The following is a 25,534-nucleotide window of genomic DNA, read 5'->3' as shown; positions in this document are numbered from 1 at the left end:
CCATCTCTGGGTGAGGAGCTCTTTTCTTTTTCTGTTTCTTTCACTCCCTTAGCTTTTGTTGGTTAGTATCTTCTTTTTGAAGAAGGGCTGCATGCATAATGGGTGCGGGTTTGTTTCTTGACCTCACAAGTTTGATGTCTGGTGTAGTGTTGTGAGTCGTAATAGGATTATCCTCAATAATGACATGTTCATGATGATTTATATTTTTGCCGTAAAGTCTTTTTCGTTTGAGAGCAGATTTGCTATATTTATTTTCATTTTTGTAAATATGTATATATTTATGTATATTTATATATATTGATTTTATGCTTATTGATTGCAAGACTTTTAATAAAGAAAAATTGGGAAGAATGTCCTTACATTAGTGAACAGTGGAAAAAATGTCCCTTATATTAGTGATCAGTGGGAAGAATGTTCCTTCCATTGTCGATCAGTGGGAATAATGTTCCTTACATTGGTGATCAGAAGGAAGAATGCTCCTTACATCTGTGATCAGTGGGAATAATGCTCCTTACATTGGTGATCAGTAGGAAGAATGTCCCTTACATTGGTGATCAGTGGGAAGAATGTCCCTTACATTGGTGATCAGTGGGAAGAATGTCCATTGCATTGGTGATCAGTGGGAAGAATGTCCATTACATTGGTGATCAGTGGGAAAAATGTCCCTTACATTGGTGATCAGTGGGAAGAATGTCCCTTACATTGGTGATCAGTGGGAAGAATGATCCTTACATTGGTAATCAGTGATAAGAATGTTCCTTATATTGGTGATCAGTGGGAAGAATGTTCCTTACATTGGTGGTCAGTGGGAAGAATGCTCCTTACATTGGTGGTTAGTAAAATTTTTATAAAGTAAATAAAAATTATTTTAAATAAATGTAAAGCACATCTATGACCCCTGCACATGCTCTATATGAAAAGCTTTATGTAGAAAAAGCACATGTATGTAAGCAATAATGGCACCACACATATATGGTATCATAGGGAACGTTGGAGTAAGCGCAATTCTAGGGCCATAATTTTGTAACATGCTGGACAGAGCTTTTTATTTTTTGTATATTTTTTATCAAACTGTTCAGCTAAGAAGACATTTGTTGCACCTGTTATATTGTGTTAATTTATGAAATCCTTAATTTTGGAAATGTACCATTGTTGCACTTTCTTTAATGTAATTTTTTTTATATTCTATAATAAACATTTATTTTGAACATAGTGTATAAAAATTCTGTGAGAAATGCAAGTAGTGTGGGCAGTGCAATATGTAGGTGGGGATTTGTGTGGGCGTGGCTTGAATGTGGGTGGGTACAGGGGGCCCCAGGATCTCCTATTGCTCGGGGGCCCCATGACTTGTCAGTCCACCCCTGCAAGCACCCCTTCATGTGGTTAGACAACTGCCTGCTCAAATGTCTTTCTCTTCACCCACAGTTACCGCCCAATATACCCTGCTACCTACTAAGTACCAGTACCCTGTTTCCACCTGCTGCACTTACCCTGCCTTTAACCCTTCTACTTCTCTGCTGCCTGCAACAATTCCACAAAAATCCCCCTCAGCAACTGTTTCCTCTAGTTCCTCTAGTTTACCATCCTCCTGCTCTTTGCTTCCATCAGCTGCACCAACTACCTACAACCCTGAACTTCAGTGGCTAAACCTAAAAGCAAACAGAAATTCTTCCCAACCCGCACAATCCTGCCACTATGCAACCCTGCCTCCATACCTGCTACGTTGGTTCAGCCTATGAAAATTGGACCTTCTGCTACTGATCTGCCTGTCGCTATCCCACCTGACAGTACTGGTTCTCTGCCCACAATCCAGTTTGGCCCTATGGACTCTTTGGCGTCTAATCAAGTTGACCTCACTGTTTCTGTAACTGATACCCTGTCTGGTGGTCCCATTCCTGATGCCCTGACTGTTGGTCTCATTCCTGATGCCCTGCCTGATGGTTCCATTTCTGCTGCCCAGCTTGATGTGCCTCTGCCTGCTGCCCAGCATGATGTGCCTCTGCCCGCTGCCCAGCTTGATGTGACTCACTCAGCCTACCGCCCAGCTTTAGGTGCCTCTTCTCATTGAAAATAAAAAAGGCAATAAAAAAGGCAAAAAATATCGTGCTAAAAATTAAGTGAAATCAGCAGTACAGAATAATCCCTCCCAGCTGCAGCTTTAAAAATGTGTGATATGCACAATACAAGATATAGTAACGGAAAAAAGCTGCACTAAATTATATATCTGATGTTATATATAACTCCCATTAATGGTGAATAAATAAATAAAAAGACAATACATAATATGAATTCATAGATAATAAAAATAGATAAATAAATATAAATAATAAAGTCCAATGAAGTCCAAATGACTAAGAAGTGACTGAAAATTATGAGTGCACAAACACCACCAACGTGTGATCCACCACCACATAGATGTCACGCTTACCAGAGGCAAGCTTTATTAAAGCCTGTATAGTAGATATCAACCCAGCAGAAACACCTTACACGGACCACCTTGGTTTGGTCTATGTAGCAAAAGACCTTCCGAATGCCAAATCCCTCGCATCACCTCTTCTTGACCAAGCATCAATGATAAACCAGGGACAGCAGCAGCCGCACGGAGCACACAACAGTCACAGGCTCAAAGAGATGAAAAAGAGGCTAACCATAGTGTGAATCCGTGGGACAACATTTAATGAATAATAAAATTGCACTTACATATATTCAGTAAAAACAAGCATCAGTTCCCCAGACGACGTCAGTTGTAGACGAAACGTGCCTAGGGACGTTGACACGCTGACGTCATCGCGACCTGTGTTGTGAGCGGGTGTATGCTAGCCGACCGGCGAAAGATTTTTACCGATGCTTGTTTTTACTGAATATATGTAAGTGCAATTTTATTATTCATTAAATGTCCCACGGATTCACACTATGGTTAGCCTCTTTTTCATCTCTATAAGCCTGTGACTGTTGTGTGCTCCGTGCGGCTGCTGCTGTCCCTGGTTTATCATTGATGCTTGGTCAAGGAGAGGTGACGCGAGTGATTTGGTATTCGGAAGGTCTTTTGCTACATAGACCATACCAAGGTGGTTCGTGGAGGTGTCGCTGCTGGGATGATATCTATTATACAGGCTTTAACAAAGCTTGCCTCTGGTAAGCGTGACATCTATGTGGTGGTGGATCAAGCGTTGGTGGTGTTTGTGCACTCATAATTTTCAGTTACTTCTTACTCATTTGGACTTCATTGGACTTTATTATTTATATTTATTTATCTATTTTAATTATCTATGAATTCATATTATGTATTGTCTTTTTATTTATTTATTCACCATTAATGGGGGTTATATATAACATCAGATATATATATAATTTAGCGCAGCTTTTTTCCATTACTGCCTCTTCCCATTGCCCAGCTTGATGACCCAGTGCCTGCTGCCCAGCCTGATGACCCGGTGCCCGCTGCCCAGCCTGAAGACCCAGTGCTTACTGCCCAGTCTAATGACCCGTGCCCACTGCCCAGCCTGATGACCTGATGCCTGCTGCCCAACCCAATGACCCGGTGCTTGCTGGTTAGCCCGATGACCCGGTGCTTGCTGCCCAGCCTGATGACCCGGTGCCGGCTGCATGATGGTTCCATTTTCACTGCCCAGCTTGATGTGCCTCTGCTTGCTGCCCAGCATGATGTGACTCTGCCCGCTGCCCAGCATGATGTGACTCTGCCCGCTGCCTAGCTTGATGTGCCTCTTCCTGCTGCCCAGCCTGGTGACCCAGTGACCGCTGCCCAGCTTGATGACCTGGTGCTTACTGCCTAGCCGAATGACCCAGTGCTTGCTGCCCAGCCTTATGACCCAGTGCTTGCTGCCCAGCCTGATGACCTGGTGCCCACTGCCCAGCCTAATGACCCGGTGCTTGCTGCCCAGCCTGATGACCCAATGCCCGCTGCCCAGCCTGATGACTCAGTGCTTGCTGCGCAGCCTGATGACCCGGTGCTGCATCATGCTGCATCATGTCTTCTACACCCTTTTCCCTCAATACTTTCTAAATATTCTGATTACTGCAAAAGCATTCACAGCTCCACATAAAGTAAAATAATATAAACTGATAGTGAAAAACAGCTTTTTGGTTGTCACCAAAACAATACTATCTTTCAATTAGGAATCAAGTCCTATCAATGGTAAAACCAATAAAACCAAAAAAGTGTGCAAAACCACTCTGTGATTGAAAATACCTATGCATAACTGCTCTGTGTACATCGATAAAAATATATATTTTTTAATCACTGTCTGATTACACCAATATAAAGTACAATCCAGGGAAAATTAGGTGTTGCTTACTTAAAAATAACTGATCACCGCCATTACTAGTAAAAAATAAATGAATAAAAATGCCGTAAATCTATCCCCTGTTTTGTAGACGCCATAACTTTTGTGCAAACCAATCAATATACGCTTATTGGGGGGGTTACCAAAAATATGCAGCAGAATACATATTGGCCTAAACCGATAAAGAAATTAAATTTTTTTTTTTAAAATGTAAAACAGCGGTTTTTTTTTTTCAAAATTGTTGGTCTTTTTTTGTTTATATCACAAAAAATAAAAACCAGAGGTGATCAAATACCACCAAAAGAAAGCTCTATTTGTGGGAAAAAAAAGGACATCAATTTTATTTGGGTACAGCGTCGCATGACCGCTCAATTGTCAGTCAGTTAAAGTAACGCAGCACAGTATTGCAAAAAATAGTCTCTTCATGAAAGGGGGGTAAACTTTTTGGAGCTGAAGGGGTTAACACTAAGAAGTTTTAAGGGCATTTTTTTTTAATACATAATGACAGTTATGGCACACATCTATTTTGCGATTTGACACATTAATTTATTCTTTTACTCACTTTTAGTAAAATATTTTGGTGCTCTGTACTGGTGGGGGGAGGGGCTCCCATGCAGGTTGCTGGAGCAATGAGATGAGTGGGATCCGGTAGTTGCACTGGTCCGTCTGCACTCCACAGGCAGCATTAGATGGCATTAGATGTCCTGGGTTCACGCCACTGCACTGCAGTGGGGAGGAGATGGAGGGAGGAGGTGGGTGGAGCCAACACCCACTCAGGGGCGGAGGCCTGCAATATGGACTGTGGAGAAGATGGAGGTAGGAGGAGCCGAGGGGGTGGAGCCAACACTCTTACTCAGGGGTGGAGTCGGTGGGAAGAAGACTCCGCTCTGAATGCTGTGGCTCTCTCTCGCTTCCCTCATCAGCGGTGGCAACGTGACTCACTGACATCACTGGTTGCTAGGTGCTAGCAACCAGTGCAGGGAATACAGACAGATGCCAAGCCAGAAGCGTGGCTTCACCCACCTCATCAGCGCAGCACCGTAATTATTACACAGAGACTCTCTCTCAGCGCCGCTGATCGGCTGGTGATGATACTGAGAGAGGGACTTGGGAGTCAGGACTGCACTACCACCCCTGGTACAATCAAAAGTTAACTCATGCAGTTCATAAAAATTATGTCTAAAATAAAGTCCACACCCAGTGTCCACAAATGGCTCTAAGAGCTGCTAACGCATGGTATGAAAGGTATGGCTGGTGGCTGCTGCTCGCTCTCCTCCAGGGCAGGTACCGCTGGTGGGTACTCCTGGCAGGTACTGCTAGCTGGTACTGCTGGCTGCTGGTGCTGCTGGCGGCAACTGCTGGTTAGGAATGCTGCCTGCTGGTACTGCTGGCGGGTACTACTAGTGGGTACTGCAGGTGGGTACTTCTGACAGGTACTGCTGGCTGCTGTCCAAGATTGCAGGTTCCTGATCCGCCATCCCCGAGCATCAGTGTGAAAAGTGCCAGTGCTGGAGAAAGCATGCAGCTGAAGAAGAGAGCAGAGCCAATGTTTCCTGTATCACGCTTGCTCCTGTCACAGGTGGAGTACATTTGGTATCACTCCGCCTGTGACAGGAGCCAGCGCTATACAGGAAGCATCAGCTCTGCTTCCTCTAGTGCCGCCTCCGTTCTTCACACTGATGCTCGGTAATGTCGGGTCATGAACCCACATTATGGGCTTGCTGACCCGCCCTCCCAGAGCAAGAGGTCCTGATCTCTTTACTGTGTATACAATACTGCAAATTTCATAGTCCTGACCTCTGTACTGTATAAGCTATGTTGAATGTTACAGAGTCTGGACCTCTGCACTGTAAATACTAGGATGCACATTACACAGTCCTGACCTTTCCACTGTATACACTATGTCATACATTACACAGTCCTGATCTTTACACTGTATGCACTATGTTGCACATTACACAGTCCTGAACTCTGTACTCTATACACTATGCTGTACATTTTGCAGTTCTGACTTCTGCACTGTGTGCCCATGAAACAATGACAAACTTTGCTCTCATAATTTCCATAGGCAACACTTTAAAAGCCCTTACACTTCATCAATTTGGAGCTAAAGCGGCGTTCCACCCAAAAATTTTACTTCTGCTTTAAGTGCAGGTGACCACCTGACATGCCACATTTGGCATGTCATTTATTTGGGGGAGGAGCGGGTACCCTGTTTTTACAGGCACCCAGCTCCCACTTCCTCCCCTGACTCTGCGGTGCCGGAAGGATGTTCACCTCTCCCCCTCCCTCCCTGCAATCTTCTGGGACAGGTCAAATCAGATGACTACCCGGCCATTCACAGCATGCATCGCGGCTCGCATATATGCACAGTGCGCGCCTGCCTGTGAAGCCACACATGCTGGCGCCACTGAGAGGAGGGGGAGAGGAGCGGGGCTTCATACGCCCACATTGCTGGACCATGGAACAGGTGAGTTTCTGATTATTAAAAGTCAGCAGCTACAATTTTTGTAGCTGCTGACTTTTAAATGGGTGTAACTCCGCTTTAACTGTGAAGAATGGCCAAATAATGATTGCTCTCACTCCGGTGTGCACTGCAATACTGTATGTGTAGTGAAAATTACATTTTTACATATAGGCTTCACTGAAATGTTTGCTTACATATGTATGTGGGGGGCAGGTCCAACATTGTGTTGTTGTTTTTTGGGGGGCGGGAGATTTTGAATTTAACTTTATTGCTTTCACATAGGGGAAAACTGTTAAGCACACCCCATAACATATGTCAGTGGCAATAAGAGGTTTAAAACGTTGGCCACTATAAATTATTTTTCCACCCACTGACACCAGTTCTAGATCTACAGTTTTGTATTTAGGTTCCCCTGAAATGTCTGCCATCACACCAGCTCTAGAACTGATTTTTGCACTTGCTGAACAGCAGTCTAAAGAAGCCTGGTTTCGACCATTGAACTCAATATTTCATTTTCCGATGAAGCATTTCTCATTATGTTGTGTTTTCTTTTATTATACCACAGGATTCAGGGTTGGGGACTTTGTTCTCACACTTATACTTTCGGCACCAGCATGCCAACCCCCCGAAAAATGTTTGGAGCCACCTTTTTTTCATAGTAACATAAACCATACAAGTTTTCATAACAGGTACAATCTTAGGCCGCGTACACACGGGCGGACTATCCGTCCAAAGTCCGTCAGACAATCCGACAGACAGTCCGTCCTACTTTTGAATGAACGGACTTGACCACACACGACGAACAGACAGTCCGCTGAAAGCTTGCGCGATGACGTGTACGGCACGTACGACGGGACTAGAAATACGACGTCCAATACACTGCAATGCAACCTTCGGCCGTGTAAATCCTTTCTGAGCATGCGCCATACTTAGTCCGTCGAACTAGCCTACTCACGAGCGGACTGTCCGCTGAAACCAAGTTTGGACGGACAATATTACGGAAATTCCGAAAGACTTAGTCCGCCAGACTGTCCGCTGAAAAAGTCCGCTGAAGCCCACACACGAGTGGATTGTCCGTCAGACAGTCCGCCCGTGTGTACGCGGCCTAAGAATACAAAACTACCGTGTCTAGATGTTTGTGATATGAATATATTCTACTATATTGTATGCACAAAAAGGAGGAATTTAGTTTTTAACTACTGTATACTGCCTCTCTCCTATGCTCTCTAACCCAAGAAACAGCTACGTGACAACTGTACTTTTTTTTCTTTTTTTCTAGAGAAGACTGTGATAACAGCAAGAAAAAAAATGCTGCATCATGTCTTCTACATCCCTTTCCCTCTATACTTTCTAAATATTCTGATTACTGCAAAAGCATTCACAGCTCCACATAAAGTAAAATAATATAAACTGATAGTGAAAAACAGCTTTTTGGTTGTCACCAAAACAATACTATCTTTCAATTAGGAATCAAGTCCTATCAATGGTAAAACCAATAAAACCAAAAAAGTGTGCAAAACCAGGTGAAAACCACTCTGTGATTGAATATACCTATGCATAACTGCTCTGTGTACATCAATAAAAATATATATATTTTTAATCACTGATTACACCAATATAAAGTACAATCCAGGGGCAGATCCAGAGTCTAGTCTCGGGAGGGGCACTGCCAGAAAATTAGGTGTTGCTTACTTAAAAATCACAGATCACCGCCATTACTAGTAAAAAATAAATAAATAAATAAAAATGCCGTAAATCTATCCCCTGTTTTGTAGATGCCCTAACTTTTGTGCAAACTAATCAATATACGCTTATTTGTGGGAAAAAAAGGACATTGATTTTATTTGGGTACAGGGTCACACAACCGCACAATTGTCAGTTAAAGTAACGCAGCGCAGTATCGCAAAAAATGGCCTCTTCATGAAAGGGGGGTAAACTTTCGGAGCTGAAGGGGTTAACATTGAACAAGTTTTAAGGGCATTTTTTTCATACATAATGACAGTTATGGCACACATCTATTTTGCAATTTGACACATTAATTTATTCTTTTACCCACTTTTAGTAAAATATTTTGGTGCTCTGGACCTCTGGTGGGGGGAGGGGCTCCCATGCAGGTCGCTGGAGCAATGAGATGAGTGGGATCCGGTATTTGCCCTACTCTGTCCGCACTCCATAGGCAGCATTAGATGTCCTGGGTTCATGCCGCTCTGCACTGCAGTGTGGAGGAGATGGAGGGAGGAGGTGGGTGGAGCCAGCACCCACTCAGAGGCGGAGGGCTACAGTATGGGCTGTGGAAAACATGGAGGGAGGAGGAGCCGAGGGGGTGGAGCCAACACTCTCACTCAGGGGTGGAGTCAGTGGGAAGAAGACTCTGCTCTGAATGCTGGGGCTCTCTCTCGCTTTCCTCATCAGCTGTGGCAACGTGACTAAATGACATCACTGGTTGCTAGGTGCTAGCAACCAGTGCACGGAATACAGACAGAGGCCAAGCCAGTGGCGTGGCTCCACCCACCTCCTCAGTGCGGCGCCGTAATTATTACACAGAGACTCTCTCTGATACTGAAAGAGAGAGACTCGGGAGTCAGGACTGCACTGCAGTCAGTGATATTTTGGGGGGGGGGGGCAATTGCCCTCCCCCCCCTGGATTCGCTCCTGGTAAAATCAAAAGTTAACACATACAGTTCATAAAAATTATGTCTAAAATAAAGTCCACAAATAGCCCTAAGAGTTGCTAACACATGGTATGAAATTGGTATGGTGAAATTAGACATTCAGTGCTCTCAACTTTCCTGATCACCATAAATGCCAACTTTTTAGTAGAAATATACAGTATGATCTCTGCATCATAAGCTCAAATGCCCTTGTGAAAAGGATTAAACCCCACTGGACACTGTCAGGAACGTACCAGTGCTGATCAGGGGCACACGAATGTGGGCATGTGCACGCGGGCCTCTTCCCGAGTTGTGCAGCAGTGTTCGCCCACCAGTATGCACCTACGGGCTCTCCGTGCGGGTGCGCAATAGGGGTGCGTGCAAGCGAAGCGGGTGCACGCATCAGCGCTAGCGCTGTTTGGCGCCAAGGAACCTTCAAAGTGCCTCAGTGACACTTGTGTGGCACTGTTTTGTCTGCAGCTCTGTACTTGTGTTACCTGAACCTGCCTTGCTGATTGTTACCGACCCAGCTCCGTCTGACTTCTCTGTCTTCTCCAACCCACCCCGGCCTACTTGACTCTGCCTGTCTCTGCTGTGAACCATTGCCGACTTCTGCCTGCCTTGCTGACTGTGCTGTTGTCTGGTGCTCTCACCCGCCTGATCTCCTGCCAACTGACCTTGCTGCTGCCTGCTGTGTTTCTCCTGCCTATTGCCTGCCGACCCGCACTGTCTGACCCTGCCTTTTGCCTACTGCCTTGTGTTGTGGTGTTCCTGCATCTCCTGCCACTCAGCTCGCTGATTGCTCCTGCCTGCTGTCATCTGCAGTCCAGCCATTCCTGGAGGATCTCCATACCATTCTTGTGCAACTACCGCTGCAACTACCGCTGCAACTACCATCAGGCACTCCTACCCACTGTGCTCACGAGACCACTGTCCCCATTCCAGTGGCTCCTGAACCAGCGTTGTAAGAGGGGTGTTCTCCTACAAGTCGGGCTCTACTATCAGGTACCTAACAAACACACTGTATGTTTCTATGTAATTCTCCTTCTGTAATACAGCCAATATACAAAAAACGCACAGCTTTCAGGTGTTATAGGAGAAAAAGAAGACCAACATAGAGTAATAATGCTAAAACATAATTTAGCACTTGTGTGTTGAAGTCAAACATTTGGTGCTCACAACTCTCCAAACCACCAAAAGTGCCAGCTTCTTACCAGAAATATATGATCTTTATATTTAATAAAATGAGAAATAATCAAATATGATTGATACCTCTGCCCTAGCGCTCATGAAATCACCAAAATATTTAAGAAATATATAAGCAGCCACTATAATAATAACAATAATCTCAAAATATGGTACAGTGAATACACCACTGATGTTAGAGTATTCACTGTAGCATATTTTGATATGATCTTTATCAGGGCCGTCTTTAGGGCAGGGCAAAAGGGGCAGCTGCCCTGGGCTCTGTCATTGTTGTGGGGCCCAAAACAGCTGCCTTATACTTGCCAACTATCCTGGTTTAAATTCCCTTGTCCCTTGAAGTTTTAGTCTGTGCTGTGTCCTGATATCTCAGTGTGAAGTTCTAGTACTAATGCTGCCCAGCTCTACCCTATTGTCGTGTACATATGACTCATCTGCAGACCCTGTGTTTACATGTAAATAACCGTCATTCATATGTAAATAGCAGTGGTAATACTAAGCAAATAGCTGCGGCCGGCAGCATTGATATGTAAATAAAGGCGGCATTCATATGTATATCATGCTCCCCTGCAGTGAGGAGATGATGTGCTGTAACCTCTAACAACTAATCAGTAAGCTGTAATATGTGCTGTAACCTCTAGAAACCAGTCAGTAAGCAGTAATGAAATGCTATAACTCCTGGCAACCAATCGGATTTGCTGCCTGATCTGATACAGTAAACTGATTTTAAATCTAGCTGCTATTTATTGTATGTCTCAGAGCAGGTGGAGAGTGAAATTTGCACGGGGGGGCCCAAGAAAATTTTTGCCCAGGGTCCAATCAATATTAAAGACGGCCCTGATCCCTAGCCCCCTAGATTTAGCGTGACGGCAAACATTGTTTGAAGACCCTTGACCCACATTTTATCTCAAACATACTCCCTGTTAAACACTCCAAAAGAACAACCACATTTACTCTGTCTGACAAGATGGGAGAGAGACTTGGACTATACGTTCTCAGCAGCACAAAAACAACTTATTATCACTCCCGCCCTCAAATCCTCGAGACCGCTGTACGAGAATCCAAGAGACAAATTTTAGGCTGCTCACCTGTCGGTATCTGACACCTTCCAAACTACAGAGATGCTTCCCCTCGACCTCGAGCCGGTGTTGGCACTGTGCTGAGGAGGAGGGGACGCTGATCCATATCTTCTGGTCTTGTCCTAGGCTAAAGTATTTTTGGGGAGAAGTCCGCCGTATAATGCAAAAGTTTATGGAACACGCCATCTCAGATGATGCTGCATTCTTCCTACTACACCACTCAAAAATCCCTACCAAAACATATAGAAAGTCGCTCTTACATCATTTACTCAACGCAGCAAAAGCATGTATTTCCCTCCACTGGAAACAAACCCCCCCCCCCCCCCCCCGACCATTGTGCAATGGTTGAGGAAAGTGGAGGAGGTGAGGAGAATGGAGGACCTGGTCCTCACCGAACAACACAAGCAAGAGGCTCATAAGCAGACCTGGGATAGATGGAAAATCTTCATCTACTCAGATGAAGGGCAGCGCCTGCTGGGGTCATAACCTGCCCCTATCCCTCTAGAGTGTTAATGATAAATGGCTACCGCTATGTCCTCGCTTTTTCCTTCCCTTTTCTCCCCCCCTATCTTTTCCTTCCCCTACGTACCCTCATCCATGGGAACTTCAGTTTCCTTCCTTTAAGAAAAGTGGTAAAAGCAGGTGGGGAGAGCCCCGACATTGTAACACCCAAGCAAACACTGCTGCCGACAAATATGATTTTATTTGGAGACAAACGTTTGATCCGCTACTCCACACTATATTACGTACCGTAAATTGTTGTGAATGTTTTCAACCTCTGTATATTCTATGAACCCAGGGTGATATGTATGTATATGTTTGTACTGTGGTATCGTCACCCCTGCTTGGAGTTGAATAAAAATTTATATTTGAAAAAAAAACTCTAGGACACACATCTCACCTCTGAAATAAAAGGAAGAAAAGCAACATAGGGTAATAAAGCTAAAACACTTCTTTATTAGGTAAGAAAAGGTATTCTCAAGTTTAAAATGTAAAACCCCAGACCATGGCGAAGGGGGGGGGGGGGGGGGGTTCGACTGGTAAGCCAGTCCTAGTTACAACTGGTAAAGTTGAGATTTCCCATTGCTTTGGGTAGATTTGCACTAATTTGTGTTGAAGAGAAGGAGAGGGATAGCTGTTCCTCTTGCACTGCCTTTGTGTGTGGTGGTGTCAATGGTGGCACATAACATTGTAGTTACAAACAGGAATGTGCAAGTAAAGGAGACTCCTGAGGGACTCCATAAATCCCAGCAGTCATCTTGCAGTGTGGCAGGAGAAAGTTTGAGACGAAAGTTCAGATGAGAAAAAAATGTAAAAAAAATCAGCAAATGCTGATATTATGATTATTATGCATTGAAAATATCAACATATATTTGAAAAAAGTATGTAAAAAACTATTACCTGTAGACTATTGTTGGATGTTTGGGAATTTTGTTTAAGAGTTTACAACAGAATATGATTTAGACTTGATATGAAGAGCCGGGTGGAGTTAACATGACACAGCAGAAACCATACTGGGTGTAACTTGGCAAACTTGACTATAAATCAGGGTTAAAATTGTGAAAGAGCAGAAGAGTTAAACTTCTCATTTGAATCCTCAGCAACAGCTAAACCTCACCACCACAATGGTTCACTGGACAGCTAATGAGAGAGCTGCTATCACCTCAACATGGGAAAAAGTCCACATTGAGAAGGATGGCGCTGAAACCCTGACCAGGTAAGCAAAATGTTTATCTTTTACTTTACTTTTACTTACTAATAAAACTGATGTAACATTAGGCACAGTCTTTCTATAGCTGTGATTATAAAATGTAGATATAGATGTAAAATGTCTTTCATACGTTTTGCACCTATTAGGCCTCATGCACATAGGACGTTTTGTTTTGCAAATTCTCCTAGAAACCTTTCCTCCTGGCAAAGAATTTCATCAGAAAATGCCTGACAAGGTGTGTTTACAGGCATCAAGCGCTTGGGTGTTCATTAATTTCATTGGCCAGATAATCATTTATTTTGGCCATTGAAATAAATTAACGCTCAAGCACTAAACACGCCTAGAGTTAGCATGCCTTTAGACATTTTTACATGAGTTTACAAGCTTCAAACATTTTTTCTGCCAAAATTGTTTTTTTTTCTTTGCCTCTAAATGCCCCTGCCACTAAATGCTGCTAAACGCCTATGTGCATGGACACTCATGGGGGGGGGGGGGGGGGGGGGTGCAGCTATGCATGGTAGCCAATCAGCTTCTAACTTCAACTTGTTCAATTAGGCTTTGACAATAAAACCTGCAAGCTGATTGGTTTCTATGCACAGTTGCACCAGATTTTGCACTCTCCAGTTTTAGTAAATCAACCCCTAAAGGCTAAAATGCAGGGGAATTTAGAGGCAGGAAAAAATAAAAATCCAGATGCCCCTAGAAGCAGCTAGCCTAGACCACCTCATCGTGGGTATAAGTCAGCACTGAGAATGATGGCGCTGAAGCCCTTACCAGGTCAGTAACATGTTTATCTTTAACCTGATGTAACATTAAGAATCATTCTTTCAATTGCTGTAAAAAAAATGTAACTAAACTCTTTAAACACAGCTGTAACATTTCTTTCATACATTTTGCATACACAAAGCTCTGATCTTTGTAACATATTGCTATATCGGAGCATCAAATAATTACAAACATTGTGGCTAATAAATAATTGATGAACATGCCACTAATAAACCGATCATTTACCTACCATTTAGGCTATTTCTCGTGTACCCCTGGACCCAGAGGTATTTCAGCAGCTTTGGAAACTTGTCCAGTGTTGATGCCATCTCTAGTAATGCCAAAGTCCGCGCTCATGGCAAGAAGGTGCTCGGAGCTGTTGGCAAAGCTATTCAGCATCTGGATGATGTGAAAGGAACTCTGGCTAATCTCAGCAAAGAGCATGCTGCTGACCTCCATGTGGATCCTGAGAACTTTAAGGTATGTTTATTGCAATGCTGTTATAGCAGAAATTACAGGTTTAATATTTTTCCTATCAAAAATATCTAAATTTAGGAGTAGAGACATTTATAGATCCAAAGTATAGAGTATCCACAGTCAAACAAACCAAATGATTTATTATATTGTGATAATTTTAAGCATACTGGAAAGTCACAAGACCATTTTTTCCCCTAAAACTGTTTAGTTAAGTAAAACATTTTAAAACATTTCTTTATACACATCTTTAACTTTAATATTTATTTGCATGGGTGTTACATGTTCCAGCACATTTATTTCTATATAATTTCAACATACAGGATATATGTCTATGTAATGGTGATATTTACTATAGATGGATTTGTGTATGTGTATGTGAATTATTGGTATTGGTGCTGGAAAGAAACACAAAGATGTACATACGTGCATGAAAATGTTTCTACTCAAATGAAATATAATTTTATAATGTTATATGGAATAAAATAATTTTATTTAGAAAAGATAAATGAGGTGACTTTCCAGTGTCCTTAAATATCCCAAAACAATTATCAAGAAGTAGCAAATTCATTTTTTTTTTACTTTAACCAACACATTAAAACCCAGAAATTATGTAAATAACTGTATAAAAATTGTAATAAATTACTAAGTGTCTGACCAACAAAGCGGTGTTTATTATTAAACATGCAGTCAGACTAAGAAAAGTATAGGAATAATACATTTATCTTACTATGTTTCCCATTCTGTCATGAATAATAGATAATTGTTTTTGGTAAACTGTTCCTTTTCAAGAGATCTGCACAAATGGTGTTAAGTAGGTTATGTTATTGGTAACTTATGGACTATGTTGAAAAATAGGGTATGATAGAATTACTAGAAGAACTTTAGTAATGGCTTTTTCTGTTTCCACAGCGTCTTACCCAAGTGCTGTTGATTGTCTTGGCAACCAGGCTGGGAGTTGCCTTCACCCCTCAAGTCGCGGCTGCCTGGCAGAAATTCAGCAACGTCTTGGTGGCCGCTCTGAGCCATGGATACCACTAAATCCTCAAAAATACAGAGACTTAACGTCATTATTGCCAGCAAATGCTTCTGTGATTTGTTAATTTTCAATAAAACTTTAAATTCATAATTCAAATGTTTTTTTCTTTATATAATATTGATATTTTATTATCAGCACATGCCATATCTTTTACCAAGAGTCTGTGGAAATCATTGGTTATTAAAAAAAAAACAAATAATTCATGTTTATCTTTAATATAATACAATAGTTTAAAAATCCCATGGAAAGGCTGTGGGGTAACCTAAAGTACAACACATACAAAAAATATCTATAGGCTGAAATTGTTATACATAGAGGATTCGGCCAAAACGCCCTCTAAGCACTACACTGCTAGCATGTATTGTGTTTCACAAAAATGAACTTTGACTTTTTAAACTATTTGTGTAACAAAGACAAAAAAAAATGGAAATCATTATGAGTGTGGAAAAATAAATTTATTATAATGCTTTGCTCATGTACACTAGCCTACACTGGTAGATCCTAAACTTGATTTCCACTACCTGTATCGCCCCTCACCCCCAATATACTGACCTGTGTCCTCACTCATTCCAGCACTGTGCCCATCTGTAGCAACTTTCCCAACTCTCGTAGGTTTTGTAGAGGCAGCAGGAGTATTGTCTCCTTCTGCTATCAGCCAAATACTGTGACGAGTGGGTGTGGGGCAAAGCTGTGCTGTCTTTGTCTACTGACATGGGCAACATGGCTCAGGATCGAGCCCGCAGGTGTGCCACCATAGAGGGTGGCTTACTATGATGGCAGGCGGAGAAGAAGAGGAGCCAGGAGTGCTGTGGCAGGCCCCAAAAGAGGAGGATCTGGGCCACTTTGAGCAATTTGTTAGCACAGAGCAGGTAGAGATATACCATGTTTGTTATTTTAAAAAGAAAAACTATTTAGACTTTACAAACACTTTAATGATCCCATCATATTTCGGGAGATATCAGTATAGGGTATTCCTAAGGATACACACACTCTTTTTGCACTATTATATCAGTAGCACATCATGTAATATATAGTGTGTTTTTGTGAGGATATGATATAATATATTGCATGTATTCCTAAGCATATGTTATGATATACTATCTGTGTTAGAGAGAGTTTTTTTTTTCTTTTAATATAATATACTGATTAGTTAGTATATCATGTCATATGATTCAAACATAAGGCTTTCTTCATTCATGCGTGATACATTGGGGTGCTTTATTGCAAGCATGTTAACTAATGGTATTTTGCACATTAACCCGATTCCTCATTATTATTTAGTGGTCTGCCAAACAGAGTTATAACTACAGATCACGGGGCCGCATTGCAAAAGTTTGATGGGGCCCCCCGGTTAGATTGTAGTAGATGTCCTAAATGCAATAATTCTAAACTACTAAGACAGTAAGACAAAATAAATAAAGCAGAGGGGTCTGTGACTAGCAATCCTGATGACAGCCATCAGAAATTTTGGGGCCCCTTACACAGCTTTAGGCCTGGGCCCCCGGGGCCTGACCACCAACATTCCTCAGGGCCCGCCCACTGGCCGTCCCACCAAATCCGCCAACTGGCTATCCCCTAAGTCCTTTGGTGCACTCACTTTTATTTTAAAACAATTTTAATGCTGGATATAGATGGCAATGCATGGTGGAGAGGGATGGATGGATGGTGCTGGGCATGGATGGGAATGCATGGTGGAGAGGGATGGATGGTGCTGGGTGGGGATGGGGATGCATGGTGGAGAGGGATGGATAGTGCTGGGTGTGGATGTGGATGCATTGTGGAGAGGGATGGATGGATGGTGCTGGGTGGGGATGCATGGTGGAGAGGGATGGATGGTTCTGGGCATGGATGGGGATGCATTGTGGGGAGGGAGGGATGGATGGATGGTGCTGGACGTGGAAGGGGATGCATTGTGGAGAAGAATGGATGGATGGTCCTGGGTGGGGATGGGAATGCATGGTGGAGAGGGATGGATGGTGCTGGGTGTGGATGGGGATGCATTGTGGGGAGGGATGGATGGATGGTGCTGGGTGGGGATGGGGATGCATTGTGGAGAGGAATGGATGGATGGTGCAGGTTGGGGATGGGGATGCATGGTGGAGAGGCATGGATGGATGGTGCCGGACATAGATGGGGATGCATTGTGTACAGGGATGCATGGATGGTGCTGGGTGTGGATGGAGATGCATTGTGGAGAGGGATGGATGGTGGGGATGGGGATGCATGGTGGAGAGCGATGGATGGATGGTGCTGGGTGGGGATGGGGATGCATGGTGGAGAGCGATGGATGGATGGTGCTGGGTGGGGATGGGGGTGCATGGTGGAGAGGGATGGATGGATGGGTGGGTGGGGATGGGTGTGCATGGTGGAGAGGGATGGATGGTGCTGGGCGTGGATGGGGATGCATTGTTGGGAGGCATAGATGGATGGTGCTGGATGTGGATGCATTGTGGGGAGGAATGGATGGATGGTGCTGGGTGGGGATGGGGAGGCATTGTGGAGAGGAATGGATGGATGGTGCTGGGTGGGGATGGGGGTGCATGGTGGAGAGGGATGGATGGATGTTGCTGGGTGGGGATGGGGGTGCATGGTGGAGAGGGATGGATGGATGGTGCTGGACGTGGATAGGGATGCATGGTGGAGAGGGATGAATAGAGGGTGCTGGACGTGGATGGGGATGCATGGTGGAGAGGGATGGATGGATAGATGGTGCTGGGTGGGGATGGGGGGTGCATGGTGGAGAGGGATGAATGGATGGATGGTGGTGCATTGTGGAGAGGGATGGATAGATGGTGGAAATGAAGATGATTGAGTTGAATTGTGGAAAATTGATGAGGATGACTCTGGGTGGGGATGAGTTACATAATGAAGAGACTCTAAACAATGTAACTCATTTCCACCCAGAGTCATCCGCATCCATTTTCCACAATTCAGCTCAATCATGCCAGCTTGTTAGCACGTGGGGCACAGCAGCACACACACAGCTTTTGTAACTTACCCTCCATGCTGCTCTCAATACATGCGCCAGATGTAGGGCCACCACGCTGACGAGCTGACCACACCCCCTGACCTTCTCCCGGCCAATCACTGTGTAAACTAGCCCAGCAGCAGCAAGGCGGCTCCGCCTCAGCAGCTTCCCTGGGGGATAGGGATGGGAAGTCCAGATCTTTAAATGGGAGGGCCACCCTGAAAAACAAAAAAATGTTAAAAATTACAAAAAATCTAAAAAAAAAAAAATGAAAAAAATTAATTTTTTTTACTTACCAGAAATGCCTGTTGCTAGGCACTTTCTCCTAATCTTCCTCTTCCTCCTCCGCGGAGATCTTCTGTCTTCTCTCTTCGTCGCGGCGTCTTCTGGGTAATTAGTCGCGCTGTGTTCTGGGAACTGTGTGTTCCAGAACACAGCGCGTCCCATTCAGAAAGCGCTGCGGGACTCGCGCATGCGCAGTAGCTGCGGGACTCGCGCATGCGCAGTAGGAAACGGGCAGTGAAGCCATAAGGCTCCGCTGCCTGTTTCCCTTACAAGGGATGGCGGCGCCGGGACCCGAGAGCCGAGGGACGGGTCGGCCTCGGGCGGCCGACATCGCGAGCGCCCTGGACAGGTGAGTGTGTTTATTAAGTCAGCAGCTGCAGTGTTTGCAGCTGCTGACTTTTTTTTTTTTTTTTTATAACCGGCCCTCCGCTTTAAAGTGAATCGGTTCATTTCGAACTGCTCACTGAAATGAACCGATTCAATAAATCGATTCTTCGGTTCACTTGTTGAGTCTACTGACAAGCAAGTGAACTAAAGCTCTGATTCAATCATATTAAATGATTAGAATCAGAAGACTGATTTACACAGAAGGTTGGCAGGTCCTCCTGGGGACGTTTACTTTGATTTAGTTCATCGGCGCAGAGCACAAGTCTATTGTTGACAGATTAGCTCGGTGTCATGAATTTTGGTGATACACAAACAGCTGTGTTAGGCTGGGTTCACACTTGTGCGATGCGGGAACCCTGCGATTCCACTACGGGTTCCTGCATCGCACCCGACTCGCACAACAGTTCACAACGACATATGCAAACTGCTGGGGAGTGTCATACAATGTTAATGACACCCCCATTTCAGCTTGCATGTCGCACTGCAAAGTGTCAGTTTGGACATGAATCGGATCGCATGGGTGCCATGCGATTCGATTCTGGTGCAGACCAAAAAAAGGGTCCTGTGCGAGTTTAGTCGGAATGCAATACGATTTCAGCCATACTATCTGTATGGCTGAAATCGCATTGCATGGACATCGCGTGTGATTTACACTGCAGTGTAAATCGCATGCGATTTTGCACTATGCAGCAGTGTGAACTGGCCCTGAGCCTACGTTTCCGCAAATTTGATGGTTAGCAATGTTAACTGTGAAGTTGCCCCAGAATGCAGTTCACATGCACACAAACCCCGCTTTTCATTTAGGCTCTGTTCCCACTTGTGCAACTTGTCCTGCGACTTGGGACTGCAAAGTTGCATGACAAGAAGTACCTGATTTCCAATGAGTACCATTCATATCTGTGCGACTTCAAGTCACAGCAACTTCAAAGTAGTCCCTGCACTACTTTGGTCCCATTTTACTGTGACTTGAGGTCCATAAACCTCCAGAATACACAGGCATTGCTTCAAGTCGCAGCAGAATCGTGAAACTTTCAGGCTTTTCAGGCTAATGCAGCCTGAAAGTTGCACAATTCTGCTGCAATTTTGATGCGACTTTAAAGCAATGCCTGTGTATTCCGGAGGTCTATGGATCTCAAGTTGCATCAAAGTGGGACCAAAGTAGTGCAGGGACTACTTTGAAGTCACACAGATACGAATACTACTCATTGGAAATCATAGAGTACAAAGTCACAGGACAAGTTGCACAAGTGGAAATTGAGCCTAAATGAAAAGTGTGTTTTTGTGCATGTGAACTGCATTCTGATGGGCCAACTTCACAGTTAACATTGCTAGCCATCAGATTTTCCCGTAGCCTGCATGCGCAGGAATGATGATCAGATTTTACTACCACTACCATGGGCGAAGTACCCCTGGTAGTAAAATTCAATCGTTAAGGCTATTTTCACACTTGTGCGACTTGAAAGTCAAGTGCTTTTGCCATGATTTTTTCCACGACTTGAAGCAATGTCTGTGTAATCTTGAGGTCTTTGCCACAAGTCGCATCAAAGTCGGACAAAAGTAGTACAAAAACTACTTTGAAGTCGCACAGATATGAACTGAACTCGTTGGAAATCATGGGGTGTGACTTGTCATGTGACTTTGCAGTCTCAAGTCGCACAAGTGTGAAAGGGCCTTAGGCTGTCCGTACCACCTTATCACTGCTGCTACCTCATTGGTTTAGTGTATTGTTTTACTGGTGGTGACTCGTGATTCTTTCAGTGTACTGTGTTCTAAAAACTGATATGATTCTTTAACTCAGTAACTTGTATGATTCTTTAACTCGCTAACTTGTATGATTCTTTAACTCGGTGTACTGTGTACTCCTGACTCTTGTTTTAAGTTTGTATCCAGTTCCTGAGTGTCACTGTGCTTTGAGTCAGCTGGTTGGTTGCAGGGGGGGGCGGAGCTCTCTCACTCTAGGATCATATTACCAGGCCTGCTCTGCTATGTACTGAGTGCAGAGTGAACTGTTTCAAACGAATCAGTTCACTCAGATGAATCGATTCATCCAGTTCACTGAAAAGAATCGATTCAAAAGAACGATTCGTTCATGAACTGGACATCGCTACTGGGGGAGCCGAGCTAGTGCTGGTCGCTATCACCTGCCGAGGGGCTAGTTAGAAAGGGGGGGGTGCGAGCAGTGAAAGGAGGCTTCTTTATAGCGGCTGGGCGCTGCAGTTGATTGTAGGTAGAGCGGGCCCTGGCCAGCCGGGCCCCTTGGGATGCTTGGGCCCCTTACTTCAGTGCTGCCCATACCCCCCTGATGGCGGCCCTGATGACTCCTATGCTTGTGATATCTGGTGTTCTAGATAGCAGATGTCACAGTTTAACTTGCCTCAACGTCCTTCAACCCTGTGGATGTGCACTGAGAATCAGTTTATCACCATTATTGGTTGAACTAGATGGACTCGTGTTTTTCAACCAGACTAACTAATGTAACATCGTAACCATTATGATGCAACACAATGACTTAACCTACCTGGCGGTATGATTATTTCTGATTTTAGGTGCTGAAAGCGGTAGAATTATTTTGCATGGAAATTTGGCGTTTTATATTGTAGGCCTGCAATTCTTAGGAATACCTCTGTGTGGATCGAGCGGAGGACTGGTCGCACACAGCGCGGAGGACATCGCTGGATCCAGGGGACAAGGTAAGTAACTTCTCCCTATATCCAGTGAGTCTGGCTCGGGGTTACCGCTCGTGGTACTGAAATTGCAGCCCGAGCCAGACTCGGGATTACCGCTAGGGAGGTTTCATAGTTTTCATAGTTGCTAAGGTTGAATAAAGACACCAGTCCATCCAGTTCAACCTGAGTGAGTGTCTACAATTTTCCCTATCCCTGTACATTGCACACTCACATCGATCCTTACCCTCAAGGAGCCCATGATCCAAGGTTCCCATTCATATATTAGGGCCAATTTTGGGCAGAGGCCAATTAACCTACCTGCATGTCTTTGGATTGTGGGAGGAAGCCAGAGTACCCAGAGGAAACCCACACAGGCACAGGGAGAACATGCAAACTCCAGGCAGGTAGTGTCGTGGTTGGGATTCGAACCAGCGACCCTTCTTACTGCTAGGTGAGAGTGCTACCCCCTACACCACTGTGCCACCCACACAGGTTAAAGCCCATCTCTGAGCAACTAAAAAATGGATCCCTTGCATTGGGGCTGTGCAAGGGTTAATAGTTAGTTTTGTCTAAGAGAGAGAAGAAATGGCGTTACATACCTGATCCTCTGCTCCCCAGCAGATGGCCACCCCCCCCCCCACGCTCTGGTGGTGAACTGTCCCTCAGTCCAATGCAGAGCTATAGACCTTGCTTTGGTCCTGATGATGTCAGAACTCTTTTGTTCCCCTAGACCAAAATGAACAATTAACCCTTATAGTGATGCTGTGCCTCCACCTATCCAGCGATGTCCTGGCTACTGCAGCGCTCCTCGACTTTCAGCTCTTACGGGAGACACAGGATCTTGCTGTTGTCAGTTAAACTCCTATGAGGAGGGTGGGGGTGTGACTAACCTGCACTGTGTGTGTCTATGGCTCAGGAATGCACCCGCACTGCACTTGCTGAGGGAGTACTTGGAAAAAGAAGGAGCGGACATGACTGGCAGGGAAGTTAAAAAGAGGATGTAAGGGACCACTATATGCAATGCCATTTACAGTACAAAAAAAATGATTACTTAAACCCGCAAGTGTTTTTTTTTTTACCGCTACTATTCCTTTATACTGGCTTTGGAAATATACAGATGCAGCAATTTAGAAAAGAGATGGATGATTTAGCTCTGGGAAATACTTTTTGAAAGATAAATAGCGCCTTGAAAAATTATCCATACCCCTTTTCTAGATTTTGTCATGTTACAACCAAAAGCGTAAATTTATTTTATTAGGAATTTATGTGATAAACCAAAACACAGTAGCACATAATTGTGAAGTGGAAGGAAAATGATAAAATGGTTTTTAAAAGTTTTTACAAATAAATATCTGAAAAGTGTGGCGTGCATTTGTATTCAGCCCCCTTTACTTTGATACCCCTAACTAAAATATAATGAAACCTAATGCCTTCAGAAGTCACATAAGTAGTAATTTAATCTCAGTAAAAATAAAGCTGTTATATGAAGCCCTCAGAGGTTTATTAGAGAACCTTAGTGAATAAACAGCATTATGAAGACCAGAGAACACACCAGACAGGTCAGGGATAAAGTTGTGGAGAAGTTTAAAGCAATAGATATATCTCAACTTTGAACATCTCACGGAGCACTGTTCAATCCATCATCTGAAAATGAAAAGAGTATGGTCCAACTACAAACCTACAAAGATATGGCCGTCCACCTAAACTGACAGGTCAGGCAGAGAGAGCATTAATCAGAAAAGCAGCCAAGTGGCCAATGGTAACCATGGAGGAGCTGCAGAGAACCACAGCTCAGGTGGAAGGATCTGTCAACAGTCGTGTACTCCACAAATCTGGCATTTATGGAAGAGTGGCAAGAAGAAAGCCATTACTGAAAGAAAGCCATAAGAAGTCCAAATTGCAGTTTACGAGAAGCCATGTGGGGGACACAGCAATCATGGGGAAGAAGGTGTCAGTTGAGGCCAAAATTTAACTTTTTGACCAAAAAGCAATATGCTATGTGGCGGAAAACTAACACTGCACATCATCCTGAACACCCCACCGTGAAACATGGTGGTGGCAGCATCATATTGTGGGTATGCTTTTCTTCAGCAGGGACAGGGAAGCTGGTCAGAATTGATGGTAAGATGAACGGAGCCAAATACAGGGCAATCTTAGAAGAAAACCTGTTAGAGTCTGCAAAGACTTGAGACTGGGGTGGAGGTTCACCTTCCAGCAGGGCAACCATAACCATACACCCAGAGCTACAATGGAATGGTTTATATCAAAGCATATTCATGTCAAATTCAATCCAGTCAAAGTCCAGACCTAAATCCGATTGAGAATCTGTGGTAAGACTTGAAAATTCCCGTTCACAGACGCTGTTCCATCCAATCTGACATAGCTTGTGCTATTTTGCAAAGAATGGGAAAAAATGTCACTCTAGATGTGCAAAGCTGGTAGAGACACCCCCAAAAAGACTTGCAGCTGTAATTGCAGTGAAAGGTGATTCTACAAAGTATTGACTCGGGGGGGGGGGGGGGGCTCAATACAAATGCCCATCACACTTTTCACATATTTATTTGTAAAACATAAAAAAAAAAAACATTTATAATTTTCCTTCCACGTCACAATTATGTGCTACTTTGTGTTGGTCTATCACATAAAATCCTAATAAAATACATTTACATTTTTGATTGTAACATTGACAACATGTGGAAAATGTTGAGGGGTATGAATACTTTTTCAAGGCACTGTATATACAACTTTATAGATTAGACCAAAATGAAGGACAAATGAGGAGGAACTAGGGTCTTTGTTCCAAATCAGAGACAGTCCCTCAAAATCAGGGACAGCTGCGAGCTATGGAATTCCATGGAATCATTTATAATACAGAGCATACAGCACAGTGTATAGAATGGGCTGGTGTGGATTAGAGAGAGAATACAATGTGTATTGTAAAACAGGTCAATGCAGACTAACAAACAGTTCAGTACACAGCGTTGGGTTGTGTGGAATATTAAACATACACAGTGTAGAAAACAGATGTACATAGAGCATAGTGGTGATTAGGGATGGGCCCAGGTGTTCCTTTTTCTGCGTCAGCAGTGGTTTCCTTTTTTTAATTGTATTTTTTGGCACAGCAGCACAAAGAATATTTAGGACATAATTGCTATCCCCCCTTCTGCATCGCAGGTATTCCTCTTTTTGCAGTAGCAAAAAAAAAATTCTCCATAATTTCTGTTCCTTTTTCTGAGTTACAGGTGGTCTTCCTTCTGTCACCACAGTTTTTGTTTTGTTTTTTACATTTATTTTACTTTAGTTTTTTGCAGCTGCAGCTGTAAAAAAAAATCTGCACCCTTATATTCTTTATAAAAAAAACGAAAATACAACAGTTTATAGTGCAACAAGCACAGAAATATTGCACCCAAGCACCATATTCCTATCCCACACTCTATAATAAAAAGTTATTAAAATCCTCCTCAAAAAATAAAAAACAATAATAAAACATAGTGCAACAAGCAAAAAAAATATTGCACCCAAGCACCATATTTCA

The 25,534-nt window shown here is 43.7% G+C and overlaps 1 protein-coding gene across 1 annotated transcript; it reads left to right on the top strand.

The window, feature by feature from the left end:
• The first annotated feature begins 13,266 nt into the window (after positions 1 to 13,266).
• Positions 13,267 to 15,783, top strand: LOC143925469 (hemoglobin subunit beta-2-like). Its single transcript, XM_077449996.1, has 3 exons — positions 13,267 to 13,421; positions 14,438 to 14,660; positions 15,567 to 15,783. The coding sequence occupies exons 1-3, from the start codon at positions 13,330 to 13,332 to the stop codon at positions 15,693 to 15,695; spliced, it is 444 nt and encodes a 147-aa protein (XP_077306122.1). The 5' UTR covers positions 13,267 to 13,329; the 3' UTR covers positions 15,696 to 15,783.
• Positions 15,784 to 25,534: the final 9,751 nt, after the last annotated feature.

Source organism: Lithobates pipiens, unplaced genomic scaffold, assembly GCF_037356315.1.
Source record: "Lithobates pipiens isolate NorthernLeopardFrog02 unplaced genomic scaffold, aLitPip1_a1.2 Scaffold_22, whole genome shotgun sequence".
NCBI lineage: Eukaryota > Metazoa > Chordata > Amphibia > Anura > Ranidae > Lithobates > Lithobates pipiens.
Note: the sequence above shows the minus strand (reverse complement) of the source record. Positions and strands in the feature narration are given on the sequence as shown.

Coding starts and splice junctions, on each gene's coding strand:
- LOC143925469 (XM_077449996.1), top strand. CDS start 13,330: ATGGTTCACTGGACAGCTAATGAGAGAGCTGCTATCACCTCAACATGG. Junction 13,422..14,437: donor GGCGCTGAAACCCTGACCAG/GTAAGCAAAATG, acceptor CCTACCATTTAG/GCTATTTCTCGTGTACCCCT. Junction 14,661..15,566: donor TGGATCCTGAGAACTTTAAG/GTATGTTTATTG, acceptor CTGTTTCCACAG/CGTCTTACCCAAGTGCTGTT.